The sequence below is a fragment of the Epithele typhae genome (genome assembly GCF_022376455.1).
Source record: "Epithele typhae strain CBS 203.58 chromosome Unknown BXZ73scaffold_36, whole genome shotgun sequence".
NCBI classification, from domain to species: domain Eukaryota; kingdom Fungi; phylum Basidiomycota; class Agaricomycetes; order Polyporales; family Epitheliaceae; genus Epithele; species Epithele typhae.
Window position 1 is genome coordinate 6522 of NW_025954227.1, and position 13992 is coordinate 20513.

The 13992-nt window shown below is 65.5% G+C and overlaps 5 protein-coding genes across 5 annotated transcripts; 1 reads left to right on the forward strand and 4 right to left on the reverse strand.

The window, feature by feature from the left end:
* Nucleotides 1–1621: 1621 nt before the first annotated feature.
* BXZ73DRAFT_49522 (GTPase activating protein) lies at nt 1622–4652 on the forward strand (the record flags this gene model as incomplete). The annotated part of the gene is made up of 13 exons (XM_048020262.1): nt 1622–1771; nt 2010–2063; nt 2318–2436; nt 2504–2645; nt 2725–2964; nt 3022–3150; nt 3200–3323; nt 3362–3507; nt 3565–3826; nt 3883–4023; nt 4088–4193; nt 4418–4529; nt 4593–4652. 13 exons carry the CDS (start codon nt 1622–1624, stop codon nt 4650–4652), a joined length of 1785 nt encoding a protein of 594 aa, XP_047876204.1.
* A 1699-nt stretch (nt 4653–6351) lies between these two features.
* BXZ73DRAFT_49470 (uncharacterized protein) lies at nt 6352–7649 on the reverse strand (the record flags this gene model as incomplete). The annotated part of the gene is made up of 2 exons (XM_048020255.1): nt 6352–6609; nt 6705–7649. 2 exons carry the CDS (start codon nt 7647–7649, stop codon nt 6352–6354), a joined length of 1203 nt encoding a protein of 400 aa, XP_047876205.1.
* A 482-nt stretch (nt 7650–8131) lies between these two features.
* On the reverse strand, nt 8132–8663 carry BXZ73DRAFT_49510 (histone-fold-containing protein; the record flags this gene model as incomplete). Its single annotated transcript, XM_048020261.1, has 3 exons — nt 8132–8248; nt 8301–8410; nt 8579–8663. 3 exons carry the CDS (start codon nt 8661–8663, stop codon nt 8132–8134), a joined length of 312 nt encoding a protein of 103 aa, XP_047876206.1.
* A 1131-nt stretch (nt 8664–9794) lies between these two features.
* On the reverse strand, nt 9795–11162 carry BXZ73DRAFT_78751 (CRAL/TRIO domain-containing protein; the record flags this gene model as incomplete). Its single annotated transcript, XM_048022928.1, has 6 exons — nt 9795–10010; nt 10084–10181; nt 10255–10331; nt 10394–10761; nt 10830–10921; nt 11051–11162. The coding sequence occupies 6 exons, from the start codon at nt 11160–11162 to the stop codon at nt 9795–9797; spliced, it is 963 nt and encodes a 320-aa protein (XP_047876207.1).
* A 412-nt stretch (nt 11163–11574) lies between these two features.
* On the reverse strand, nt 11575–13604 carry BXZ73DRAFT_102929 (acid protease; the record flags this gene model as incomplete). Its single annotated transcript, XM_048015412.1, has 10 exons — nt 11575–11772; nt 11834–11872; nt 11937–12055; nt 12121–12257; nt 12374–12521; nt 12574–12638; nt 12738–12880; nt 12937–13034; nt 13094–13121; nt 13347–13604. The coding sequence occupies 10 exons, from the start codon at nt 13602–13604 to the stop codon at nt 11575–11577; spliced, it is 1233 nt and encodes a 410-aa protein (XP_047876208.1).
* Nucleotides 13605–13992: the final 388 nt, after the last annotated feature.

Sequence of the window (13992 nt, forward strand, 5' to 3'; positions counted from 1 at the left end):
CCGCGTCGGGCTGGAGCTGGTTCGGCAACCCGAGGGCCGCAGTGCTTTACGTTTTTTCTTCGGGCGCCTTGCCCCCTTTCCCTTCAACTCCATTCGCGCGCCGTGGAGGGCCATGGCTACCGGTGGATCATGCGCTGTCACTGTTAGTGCACGATGCCGCAAGACCACGTCAAGCACTCGACCAAATATCTTTTGTACCGCCTCCTACCGGCGTGCCGACGCCGTCCAGTTCAACAGTGGGCGGGCTCCCTGGCCCTTGGACCGGGGCTTTGTGTACTCCGTCCATCAGCACCGGGGAGCACCGCCGACGGTGCTCACTCGTGTGGCGCGGGACGGATCGGACGTTGTTGGTATCATTATTACGTTCCGGTACAGACTGTCCAGCCATCTTTGCACTGCATCCACTGTGTCTCTTGTACGCTTGCGTAGTTGTACGGATTACTTGTTCAGTATTAGTAGAGCTGAGAAGTCGCGGTGTGTAGTGCTTGTACGCCTGTTCTAGTGTCGTGTGCTCTTGGAATACATGATCTTACGGAAGTTTGAACGATGCCGGCCGCCGGGATGTAGACAGGACGTGATGAGATCAAATGTGGAGGGGATCACGCCCAAGTTTGGCCCAAGTTATGCGGCCGGACGCTTGAGCTGCGCACTCTTCCAGCGTTGCTATCATGGAACGACTGGCGTCCAGCAGTCTGGGCACCGGTATCCTCGTCGTCCACAGGCGAAAGCAGTTTGAGCCACCGGCTCCGGGTTTAGATCTGGTTGTTGCACGCTCGCCAGCCAGTGATCCGTCGGATCTCGAGTGGGATCGGGGAGATATGCGATGGCTGCGGGGCACTAGGGCGATAGTTATGTAAGCGATCTCCCTCTCCCCCCGGAGCGCTGGCAACACTGGTCGATGCCCTCAGCCCGCGGGCGGCGACATACGCTCTCTCCGATCTACGACACCCCTCGCTTGCCTTTGTCCCCCCCACCCGCCCGACGGCTCCTTTTTCCTGGCTCTGCGCTCCTCTCCATCGACCACACGCCCAGCGCACGCTACAGAGACGACCTCATTGTTGGGAACGCCTTGGGAGCGCGCCGCGCACTGGTACGTCCTCTCTCCCCCTCGCCTCTCGGCTGCCCCGCTTAGGCGGCCTTCCCACTACCCCTCCAGACCCCCTTTCACGACCCACGCACGGCCGACGACCCGCCCGACGATGTCGATGAGCGACGACGGCTACCCGCGCCCCGCCCCCGGCGGACCACCCCGGCGACCAGAACGGCTCCGACGCCGGCCACCGCGACGGCGCGAACCACCCCCACCCCCACACCCAGCTCCGCGGGCCCGCGTGCGCGGGTCCCGCCGACCGTGCAGCACTACCTGCCCTCGACGGAGTCGCTCGAGGCCACGCTGGCGACGCCGACGCCGACGACCGCGACGCCGCGGCACCACAACGGGCACCACAACCAGCACGCGAACGGCGCGGCGCCGCCGACGCCGACGAAGGCCAAGCCGCCGTCGCCGCGGCGCGAGAGCGGGGACCTGCCGCGGACGGGGAGCGGCGGCGGCGGCAGCGGGGCGCACAGCGACCTCGGGCACGGCTACCCGGGCGTGGGCGCGGGGCGGCCGCGGGCGAGCATGGAGAGCGAGGGCGCGAGCGCGAGCGGGCACGGGCACGGGAGCGTGGGGGACCTGCGGGAGGCGGAGACGGCGAGCGCGGCGGAGGTCGCGACGCTCGTCGAGCCGAGCTTCGACGAGAATGTGCTCCGGGCGCTGTGCGAGACGGACGTGAGTGGCCCTTCCTTTGTTTCCTTTCCCCCTTCCCCCGTCTTCCCCGTCTCTCTTGCGCCACGAGAGCGCGCGCGAGGACCGACGCTGACTGCCTCTCGACCGCTGACTGCCTCTCCCCCCTCGACGACGCTGCGCACGTACCGGACGCCCCCTCGCCCCTCGCCCGTGCGACCCCGCTCGACACGCCTGGCCCGCTCCCGCTGAACATGCCGGACGCAACTTGCCACGCGCGCAGTGTGGAGTGCAGCTGTTGCTGGACCGGATCAAGCAGAGCACGATATCGTGTAAGGTGCGTCCGCGTCCACATCCGCGACGGGCGGAGAGGGGAGTCGCCTGGACAACAGTCGAGAAACGGGTCTCCTCACAGAGAGCGAACGGTTGGGGCCGGCCTGATTGGGCTGTATGCACCTGGGCATACATCCCTTCAGCCCGAGCAGACTTCTGTTGCTCATTGTCGTCCTGGCAAAACCCCCGCGCTCTCCCGTCGTGGTTTCACCCCCGCTCTCAAACGGTGTTCTGACCAAACGACAACTCGGCGTGCAGGAGGTGGCGGTGTTCCTCAAGAAACGCGCGGCGCTGGAAGACGAGTACAGCAAGCAGCTCCAAAAGCTCGCGCGCACGTCGTCGGCAGACTACTCTGCCGCCTCAGAGGCCAAGGGCGGGTGAGTCGTGCGTGCTCTGCCGGAGCAGGGAGCGGGAAGCTCAACGGCGCGGATTGTGTCGGCCCAGGTCGTTCGTCGAGGCCTGGCAGGCGTCGATGCGCATACACGACACCATGGCGGAAAAGCGGAGCAGCTTCGCGATACGGTTGAACGAGATGAGCGAGGAGCTACAGAACCTCGTGAAGGAGGTGGAAAAGAACCGGAAAGCGGTGCGTCTGTCGGCCTTCTCTTGCGCGTCCGGGAGCTCATCGCGCCCACGGCCTCGCCGGCTGCGTTCGCGACGGTCAGACGAAGGACCTCTCGACGCGATACGAGCGTTCGCTGCAGGAGTCGGAGACCATGACGGAGAAGGCCAAGGCGCGCGTCGAGATGACGGCGGAAGAGCTCGAGCGTCTGCTCCTGCAGAAGGAGGGCGAGTCGCTGAAGGACAACGCGATGCAAACACGGTCGCCCGTGAACGGCAAGCGTGTGATCGGGAAAGCGGTCGCGAAGGGCGGTCTCCTGTTGAAGGGCAAGAACCCACAGAATGTGAGCGCATGGTGCTCTGCGCGGGTATAGCGAGCCTAACGTCGATGTTGCACCCAGCTGCAGCGCCAAGAGGACGATGTCCGGGCACGGATGTCTGCCGCGTCGGACACGTACCGGAAGGTGATGATTGAGACCCAGGCGATCCGACAGGAGTACTTCAACTTCCAGCTGCCCCGGATCCTCCGAGTGCGTGGTGTGTTCCTCGCTTGAGAACGAGTGCTGACTGGTGCCGCAGTCTCTGAAGGAGTGCGTGGACGAGATCGACCTGGGCACGCAGTACCACCTCTCCCGATACGCGTTCCTCACCGAGAGCATTGTGCACGACGAAGCGACCACGCTCCAGCCACCAGAAGACCGAGGTGCTCCGCTCCGCGGTGTCCCGAACTCGCGTATTGAGGCCCTCGCAGCCTCGGCCTGAAGGCGACGATGGAGTCGATCGACAACCGCGCCGACTTCAGGACGTGGATGGACCTCTACGTGTACGCGCACGCCGGGCAGAACTCGCGCGCGCCTCGCAGAAACGGGCCCGAGGAGGACGGTTTCGTGAGCCGTCTTGCTCTGATTCGCGACGACCGCTGACATATACCGCGGCTCGGACAGCTGCCCCCGATCGCCGCGCTGCAGCACCAGCAGCACGTCGCGGCGAGCTCACCGGGACCGGCGCTGGCGCACCTCCCGAAAGCGCGCCCGACGTTCGGGATCGACCTCACGGAGCAGATGGCGCGGGATGACGTCGACGTGCCGCCGATCCTGGAGAAGATGTGCGAGGCGATCGAGAAGTACGGGCTCGACCAGCAGGGCCTGTACCGGATCGCCGGCACGCACCTCAAGGTCAACAAGCTGAAGGACCTCCTCGACCGCGGTGCGTCCTCGCGCGCCCGTCTGGTGCCCGTCGTGTCGCTCACTGCCTCGGCGTAGATCTCGACGCGGTCAATCTCGACGCGGACGAGTGGCGGTCGGAGATCAGCAACGTCACGAGCGCACTCAAGGCTTGGCTCCGTGAACTGCCGGACCCGGTGATCACGCAGGCCCTGTACCAAGACTTCATCGACGCCGCACGTAAGTACCCGACCCACGCACGGTGCCCCGACCGGTTCGAGCTCAGGCTTTCGTGTCGCCCCAGGGAACGAGAACGAGCGAGCACGGCACATCCGCCTGCACGAGCGCGTCAACGCGCTCCCGGATCCCAACTATTCAACGCTCCGGTACCTCATGGGCCACCTGCACAAGTACGTCACCCCCGCTCCGTCCCCGCCCCATTCAGCCCCGCACCCCGCGCCTTCCCGCGACCCGTCAGCCCCGATCGTGCTCCTGCCCTGCTGACGCACTTGCCCGCTCTCTCCTCGCACGCGCGCGCCCCCGCGCTGATGCCAATCTTCCGGCCGTCCGCGCCCACGCACCGTGCGCCCCTGGATCGCCTCGGCTCGACGCGCGCGGCCCCTCCGGACGACAGAGTGGTGCAGCACTCGGAGCTGAACTCGATGACGGTGCAGAACGTCGCGATCGTCATCGGCCCGTCGCTGTTCAACTCGCTGAACCTGCAGGACACGTCGCTGCAGAACAAGGTGCGTCTACGGTCCAGTGCCGAATGCACGCGCGCGCCGCTGACGGGCGGCGGGGCGGCGCAGGCGGTGGAGACGATCCTGGAGCACTACACCGACATCTTCGTCGACGAGGCCGAGGAGTAGTAGGCCTCGTCGCTGCGGATCGCCTTCGTCTTCTCTGCTCTCCCTCTATGCCTTTCGCCTTCGCCTTTCGCCCTTCGCCTTTCGCCCCTCGCCATCCCTCGCCCGACGCTGGCTCGCTTTTTATGCATCGGCTGTATGTACGCACGAGAACCGCGCCCAAGGAAAGATGATACCCGCATATGTGCACCAATGTATCGCTCATGCAACAGCCTACGTCGCTCGCCCGCCTGTTCTGTCTGTCCCACCTCTGCGCTCCCCCTCCTGTCACTTGTCTCCCTCCCCCATGTCTTTCTACGTCCCGTCCCTCCCGTCCGCACCCCAAGCGGGCCCCTTCTTCACTTATTTGCCTCACATGCGTGCGCTTCCCCGCCTGCCGTCACCCGCGGCACCACGACCCCCGTCTAGCTACATATGCATATGTGCAACCGTCTCCAACTCACCCCCCATGATGGAACGCATGCGCAATGAATGGTCCGCGTCGTCATCACCGGTCCGAGCCCCGCTCGCGCTGCGCGTCGGTACGAGCTCCGGCGGCACGTGTACGGACTCAAGTACTCATCTTGCTCGCGAGCGTCCCGCGCATTCATCAGGGATTCAAGTGTCGTCAATCGCATTAACGCTACGGGAAGCAGGACCTCGAGTCCCCGCGCTCGGTGCCGTTGCGCCCGGCTGCGGCTTCTGAGCGCGATCGAAGCACTGTGCAACCGGGCGCACGGCACGTAAACGCAGGTGCCTGTGCCTGCACCTTGAGCCTGAGCTCGAGCGGTTCTGCGTGCGCGACGAGGCTCGAGCGCAGGGGGGAGAGCCGACCCGCGCCGTGGGAGGAAGGACGACGGTGGGAGGCGCGGCGGGATCCGTGTGCGCGCGTGGGAGCAACCTGCTTGGGCGGGAGAACGGCGGCAGCCGCGCACTCTGAGTACTGTATGTACGTCGCGCATCGTGCGTCATGGGTCCTCGGTCCGCGGCGCTGAACAGGACGGGCGAGCGAGGGCGAGGGGCGTGTGAGAGCGCGGTGCGTTGACTGTATGGCGGTAGCGTAGCGGGTGCGTTATGGTACAGATGGAGGGGTGGCGTGCCATGTACATGTGCGTGGGGCTTTCGTGCGGCGGATGTATTACTGTGTGCGGGATCCGGGTGCGCGGGGTGCGTGGGGAGGACGGCGGTGGGGCGTGGGCCCACGTATGTACTGTATGTATGCATGAATGTATATCGAGCTCTGTGCGGGGTGCGCGTCGTGGGGTCCGCCGGAGGCCGGGAAGGTGCGTACGGGGACGGCCGCGGGAGCACTGGAGAGCACTGAGTACTGAGTACTGAGACCGCGCACGGAGCGGGGCGCGGAGACGTGGGGAGGAGGGATGACGGACGCACTCGAACCGAACCCGTACGTGCTCCCGGCTCCGTCTTCTCATGGAGCGGTGTGCGGTCGTGCGCCGCATTGGGTGGTCATGCGTTCGTTCGTCGCGCGGGGTTCACCGAGCAGACGGGCGCGGGCACGAGCCGCCGGGGACGTGCTCCTGGGCGAGACGGTGGCGGAAAGCGCGGGGGGCGCAAGCGGAAAAAAATAGCGCGTCAGCGAGCGCACACCCCGCGCGCAGACGGGAGGGGGACGGGGGGAGGGGTGACTCGACAGCGGAGCGGCTCGTGCACACATCCACGCAGCATAGAGGAGCGCAGGGGGACGAGACGAGACGAGACGGGCTCAGTACCTCGTCCACACCGCGGGCGCGCCCCCGGCGGCGGCGACCCAGACGTCGTCCGGCGCCGCCCGCCGCCACTCGGTGCGGCTCGGGAAGACGACGGCGCGGAGCGCGGGGCACGCGCGCGCCCAGGTCGTGCAGAGCGCGGACTCCTCGAGCGCGTTCCCGCGCCCGACGCCGTCGACGGCCGTCGGGGAGAGGTCGAGCTGCGCGAGCGCGGGGAACGCGCCGAGGACGTGCGTCAGGCCCGCGAGGAGGCTCTGCGTCGCGTCGGTGCGTGCGAGGAGGGGAAGGGGAAAAAAAAAAGGAGGACGTGAGCCGGCGCGTGCGAGCGAGCGCGAGCGGAGGGACTCACGATGCCCGAGAGCGCGTGGTGGAGCGTGTGGCGGAGGGCGAGGCGGACCTTGAGGACCTCGACGGCGGACAGGTGCCGGGAGACGTCGCGGAGGAGGAGCGGGGTGACGCCCATCGCGCCGAGGTCGAGCCAGCGGACGGGCACGCTCGCGCGCGCGAGCCCGGCGAGGTCGCGCGCGGTGACGAACTCGTGCCCGACGAGCGCGAGCACGCGCACGGGCCGCCCGGGGAGCACGCCCGCGGCGGCGAGCGCGGGCCCGCGGAAGGCCTGCAGGCGCGGCGCGGCGGCGGGCGGGAGCGCGAGGGCCTCGTAGCAGTCGTGCAGGTGCAGCTCTTCGAGCGCGGGGGCGCGCGCGAGGAAGGCGGCGATGCTCGCCGCGCCCGCCGCGGCGTCGTCCGGGTCGGGGGCGTAGAGCTTGTGCGAGAGGGAGCCGCGGCCGACGCCGGAGAGGGCGAAGGCGCGGAGGGCGGGGAAGGCGCAGCCGTCGAGGACCGCGCGGGCGTCGAGCGGGGCGCGGGCGGCGGCGGCGAGGGAGAGCGCGCCTGCGAGGCCGAAGGCGAGGTCGAGGTGCTCGAGGGCGAGGAGGGTGCGGAGGGCGTGGTTGAGGGCAACGAGGGCGGGGGCGACGGCGGTGCGGAGGGCGTCGAGGGCGTCGTCGCGGTCGCGGAGGGCGGGGTCGGGCAGCCAGCGGACGGCGAGGCGGCGGACGACGGGGCCGAGGTGGGGGCGGGCGAGGATGGTCGCGGCGCAGATGGCGGTCCTGTATGGGACGGGGACCGCGGGGGGTGGAGGGAGGGCGTCGGCGATGGCGATCGATGTGTAGAGGACGCGCTCTGCGACGAGGTGGAAGCGGTGGGAGGCGCGGACGACGGAGGCGAGGGCGGGGGGCGGGAGGAGGTCGAAGATGGCGCAGAGGGTCTCGTTTGGGAGGTCTGGGATGGGCATCGCGGTGGGGGAGGGGGACTGGTGGGGACAGAGGAGGGGGAGGGGGAGGAAAAGGGCCGAGCGGAGGCGGTGGCAGGGACGAGGAAGACGAGTCTAATACGGCAGTCAGTCCGCTCAGCTGCGAACGCGCCTCCACCGTCTGGGTCGACGGCAGCCGGCGGGCGCGCAGTGGGAGGACGGGGTGCGGGGATCCGAACCGCGAGCACGACCGCGCCCTCGACGGAGTATTCCCGGCGGGAGGCACGCCTTTGACGACTGGGGCAAGCCACGGCCCCGACGAGGGAATCCCAGACGAATCACCGTCGACTTACATACGCACGACGTCCCCACAGGCCTCAAGGCGGCGAACGTGACTGAAGAGATGGGCAAGAGACAAGCAGCTCACGGCAGACAACCACGGTCGTGGACCGAATCCAGCGCTCTGTTGTACACTACTCATAATCATACACCGAGAATCGTCCGACGCATACAGTCCGAACCACCTATGCGCCGAACCCATAGAGCGTGCGCCCGGAGCGCTTCAGCGCATATACCACGTCCAGCGCCGTCACAGTTTTCCGCTTCGCGTGCTCAGTGTACGTGACACTGTCGCGGATGACCTGCGCAACGCAGTCAGAGAGCGCCCCAAGACGAGCAGGCCAGACGACTCACGTTTTCAAGAAAGATCTTGAGCACGCCACGGGTCTCCTCATAGATAAGACCGGAGATACGCTTCACGCCACCACGGCGAGCAAGACGGCGGATGGCGGGCTTCGTGATACCTAAAGCAGAGAACTTGTCAGCGCAATGCCCGACTCCCCGCCTTCGCTGCGCAGCAAACGCGGCCGCCGGCAATCCACCGGTGCCGCCGCTGTCAGGTTACGACATCTCCCGAGCGCGAGGCCCTCCCACGTCCGCCCACGCTGGAGAGGAAGTGAGAAGAGACTTACCCTGAATGTTGTCGCGAAGAATCTTGCGGTGACGCTTGGCACCGCCCTTTCCGAGACCCTTTCCACCCTTTCCACGGCCAGACATGTTGTTGAGAGTTGTTGTTGGGAGTAAAAGACAAGTAAAGTCGAGATACTGGTCGGCGAACGACGGAATGTAAGAAGTGTGGAGGAGAGATGGGGGGTAGGAAGTGGGGCCTTGGTGGAGAGAAGGCGGGGGTATATATCCCCGCGCCCGTCGCGTGTGTGGCACGACGCGCGCACGTGCTGAACCTTATTTTGTTGACCGGCGTTCAACGCGTCGCGCGCCCACGTGATGCCGCGCGTGTCGCTGGACGTGCTTGGGTATAAGTACCGCAGGTGGGCGCTCTGGGACCCATCTGTATCCCGCCCTCTTGCCTTTGTGCTCCCACCGCCACCACCCACTACCACCTACATCATCAATGGCCCGCACCAAGCAGACCGCCCGCAAGTCCACCGGTGGCAAGGCGCCCCGCAAGCAGCTCGCCGCAAAGTCGCAGGCTCGCAAGACCGCCGCTGTAAGTCTTCTGCTCATCGCTCACACCGCCTTGTTCTCAACAAAGTACTCTCATAGGCGGCGACCGGTGGCGTGAAGAAGCCTCATCGCTTCCGGCCTGGTACCGTCGCGCTCCGTGAGATCCGTCGGTACCAGAAGTCGACGGAGCTGCTCATCCGCAAGCTCCCCTTCCAACGTCTCGTCCGCGAAATCGCGCAAGACTTCAAGGTGCGCCGTCTTCGCCGACTCATCTCCTTTTGTGCTTCACGCTTACTGACGGCCCGCGCACAGACCGACCTCCGCTTCCAGTCGTCCGCCGTCATGGCCCTCCAGGAGGCGTCGGAGGCGTACCTCGTCTCCCTCTTCGAGGACACCAACCTCGCCGCCATCCACGCAAAGCGTGTCACGATCCAGCCCAAGGACCTCTCACTCGCCCGCCGACTCCGTGGCGAGCGCACGTAACGTGCTCTCGTTCCCTTCTCCATGCGATACCTCTGCCGCGTTGTAGCTCTGTTGGGTTGTATTTATATTGTTCATTAGTAATTGTTTCTTACCCTCATCCTGAAACTTCTCCGGTGTGAATGTGAGCGTGGCTGAAAGCAAGCAACCATGGTGTGCTATTGCGGAATAAGTGGTGTGGGTATAGCAAGTGCTCAGTGGATGCAAGTCCTAGCAATGTAAAGAGCTGAGTGGCGAGGGCTATCACGCCTTCTCGGTCTCCGCCCAGCCCGCCGCCGTACCACCGTACTCCTTCGGGAGCTCCTCTAGGGCGATCACCTGCGAGAGCTCCGCGCCAATCGTCTTCGCCCCAGACCCCACGACGGTCATCTTCGCGAGCGTGTTCGCGGAGATGAGCGGCTTGAAGAGCCAGAAGATCCAAGTGAGCACCGCGGGCACGCTGACGAAGAACTTGCGCGACTGTATGTACACCCAAGTCAGCGTGTGTGCGTGCGCAGGACCACAGGGGTCCGAGAGGGAGGGAGGGACGCACGAGGAACTCGGGGTAGTAGTTCTGGAAGACGGCGGTGGCCTCCTTCGCGGCCGCCTTCTGCGACGCGTCGCGCGACGTGATGCTCACCCCGTTGTAGTCTGTCCCGTCTCGCGCGTCAGTACGCGCGCGGAGAACGGCGCGCGGCGAGCGAAACGCGGGGAGGGGACGCACCGTGGATCTGCACCATCTGGTCGACGGTCTCGAAGTCGAGCAGCTTGATGCTCTCCTCCATGAACTGCACGCGCCACCTGCCGATCCCCCCCGTCAGCGTTCGGCACCCCTGGCCTCCCTCGCCGCGGCGGACGCGCACCTGATGAACTTCTGCACGTCCCCGAAGACGGCCTTCATGTCCCGCACCGCGCCGTACAGGTTGTACGTCACCGGCCGGCCCTCCTTGTCCTTCCCGTACACGCGCCCGAGCCGCCCGAACGTGTCCGCGTCGAACGTCTCCCCCACGACCGCGTCGACCCCGAACTCCGCGCGCCACTTGAGCGTCGCGAGGAGCATCGCGGCGGCGTCGGCGACGACGAGGCCGCGCGCGCGCGCGAACTTGGCGAGCACGACCGAGGCTTTGGCCGAGGGCGCCGTGCAGGAGAGCGTGACGCCCCAGAGCGTGATGGAGGTGGGGGCGGGCGAGGCGGAGGGGTAGGCCTGCGCGAGGATGGCGGGGAGCTCGGCCTGGGAGCGGCGTGCGGGTGAGGTTGGTTGGGTGCGACGAGGGAGAGAGGGGGAAGAAAGGGACGTACGCGCAGGGCTTTGACGGCGGCCCACTCGGCGTCGGTGAACTGCTGCGTCAGCCAGTTCTGGGGCTCCTCGGCGTCCGTCTTCTCCTTCGCGTCTGTGGTGGGGGTGCATTATAGTACGAAGCAGAGGCCGCAGTGCGAGAAGGGTTCGGGTCGAAGCAATACGCGTAGAGACGGGTGGGGTTGAATCGCAAGATACCGCGTCGTAGACGTTCGCCACGCACCTGCAGCGTTTGTCTCTGACGCAGCCGGAGCGGCAGCCTCAGCAGGCGCGGCCGAGGGGGTCTCATCAATGTGCGCCATGGCCGCTTCGGTGGGGGCAGCGTCGTTAGACATCGTTATCCGAAAAGGCTAGGAGAAAACGGGAGAGAGGGAGGGTATAGAACGTGTGCGTGTGGGCGGTGGGAGTTGGGAAGAAGAGTGTGAGTCCCGAATCTGAGGCGAAGAGGCGAGGCGGGAAGCTTGGCTGCTGACTTATCTGATAAGATGGCGCCTACTCCAACTCGCGTGGCTTCCGGCTGCGGCGGCTCGGACGACCGGAAGGTCCCCCCATTCAAGCGCACGACGCGGCTGCAGGACGCATGTCTGCGATCGCAGTCCCCGAAGGACGAGACGACCTGTAGCCGGTAGAGACGAACAACGGGGAGCATTATGGCGCCAGCGCCGAAATTATAATAGAGTACGGTTCGAAATAAATACACATCTCCTGATCCCCTGTTCTGGCACTCCGGCCTTCTTCGTCGCACCCTCAGTTCGAGTTCGAGTTCGTGAACAGCGTGGTCGCGAACCCGACGCGCTTGTTCGTGGTGTCGTACACAGAGTAGAAGCGCTCGAGGAACGTCATCCCGTTGATGAAGTCGAGGCCCTTGCCCGTCGACGTCCCGATCGAGTTCACGATCAGGTACACGCTCTTCTTGTCCCCGCCGATCGCGGTGTTGAGTGCGCGCTGACATGGGGGTGGCCGTCAGTGGACGCGACGGGAGGGGGTAACTCCAAGGGAGACTTACGGGCCAGATCTGCGCGTTGGGCGTGAGCTCGAAGTTGACCTGCGATGCGAGAACGCAAAGATCAGCACGGGCAGCGATACGAAGGGAGGGAGGGGAGACGGACGCCGTTGATGTTGAAGAAGAGGGACTGCAGGTTCGCGAACTGCGCGTTGGTGAGGCGAAGCAGGCCCGTCCTGGCGTCGCTCACGGCGCCCGTCGCGGCCATGTACCGCGTGAGCGCGTCTGTGCGCGTGGTCGCGGCCGCGCGTGTGAGTGCACAGAAAGTCGAGACTCGACGGGAGGCGCACCGGTGGAGATGAGCGTGAGCGTGGTGCCGGTGTCGACGATCCCGGCGGTGCTGGACAGGATCGGGGTCGAGGTGCCGTAGCGGATCGACTGGTTGATGCCGAAGAACTTGGACGCGGGCGAAACCGTCGTCAACGGGCTGTACAGCACGAACGCGTGGGATAGTCGGAGGCGAGTGCAGTGGCAAACAGCCGCGCAGATCCCAATCAACCCAGCACGTCAACCCAGTCCCAGCCGAAGAAGAGAGAGACGCACGCGTAGGTGATGGAGCCGGTGAACTTGGACTGGTCAATGCCCCCGAAGGTGAGCTCGCCGTTGGTGTTGGTCCTCTGCTGTGTGGGCTCGAAGGAGACGGCGACAAGGTTCTGGGAGATCGTGCCCTGCGCGAACAGGTTGTCCGTCACTGTAGTCTCGCGTCAGAGTGTGCTCCCAATCGGACTGGGGATGATTCTCACCGGTCGGGATTGTGCTACGAGAGTGTGGCGAGAGCGTATTGAGGGTGAGGTCGACCGGCCCGATGCTACAATGCGAAGGGAAGGGGGATTGGAAGTGATTGTGAGAGAGGGCGGTGTTGAACACAGAACCTGTGCAAGCGAGACGCGGATGGAAATAGACATACCCAATGATGCCGTCGACACCGCCGAAGCCAGTCGAGCTCGAGGCGACACCGATGGACTGCTTGGGGATAGTGAGGTCGATCCCGAACGACACAGCGTCGATGAACTCGGAGCCGGAGAAGGAGCCGGAGCCGTACGTGACAGACTGAAAACGCTGTCGTCAACGCCTTTCTTAACTCATCAAGTGCCATCGATACTGACCACCCGGTCCCCCGTCTTCATTGAACTGGAAGTGGGAACGTACGCCTTGCCGGCGCCGACCCAGGTGTTCGAGCTACCGGTGTCGACGAGAAGAGAGTCTAATGCCAAAGGATTAGCTACTGTGCACTCGGCAGGAGAACACCCAGGAGCGACTCACAGGTGGTGGCTGGACTGCCCACTCGGACCTAGAAGGAAGTTGTCATATGAGCACAAAGAAATCTCTTGTCCCGAATCGCGACCAGTCTCGCGTACACGCCGCACGCCGCACGGGCACCACCTCGCGACCAGTCCTCTCATGACGTCCTCCCCAGGCGAGCACGCGGGCTCCATCGCGCCACCTCCCGACGTGCCCCACGACGCCTACGACCGCGGGCCGCACCTCCACGACAAACAAGGTGGAAGGGACTCACGTTGACGACGTAGTCGACGACCTTGTTCGTCGCGGCCACATCGCTCAAGATCGAGAGCGGCACACCATCAAGGAGCGCGTTCGCCTGATCCCGCAGGTACTGTGCGCGCAACTGGTCGTGGTCGAGCAAGCTCCCCGAGCCGGTGAGGTTGACGCGCTTCGCCATCGGGAGGCGCACGAGGTTGTCGCGCACTTGCAAGACGGGCGACGCGGAGGCCGCCAGGGCGAGGGCGAGGAGAGCGAGGGGTGTGTGAAACATGGCGGCAGAGCAGATCTGGGAATAGCAGGAGGAGAGGAGAGCAGAGGAGAGCGAAGGAGAGCGAAGGAGAGAATGCTGGCGGGGGTCCAAGGAATGTGCAGGGGTTTTAAGCCAGGCGGAGGAGGATGACGACCGCGGTTCTGGGTCAGCCTCAAGACTTGGGCTGACTGGAAGCATCGCACCAGCCGCCATCGCGCCAGCCGCGCAATGGTGAGCCGGGAAGCAGGTCCCAGCTCATGTCGGGTAGGTATGGCCGGGATCCTGATAGCCAGCTCCCTAGACGCGACCTCAGATGCATAAGGACGCAGAGCAGGATAGAAAGAATACCGATGATCTGTGGGAGAATCGAGTTTCCTCAGGAGTGAGGCACTGGGGCCTCTGGTACCTT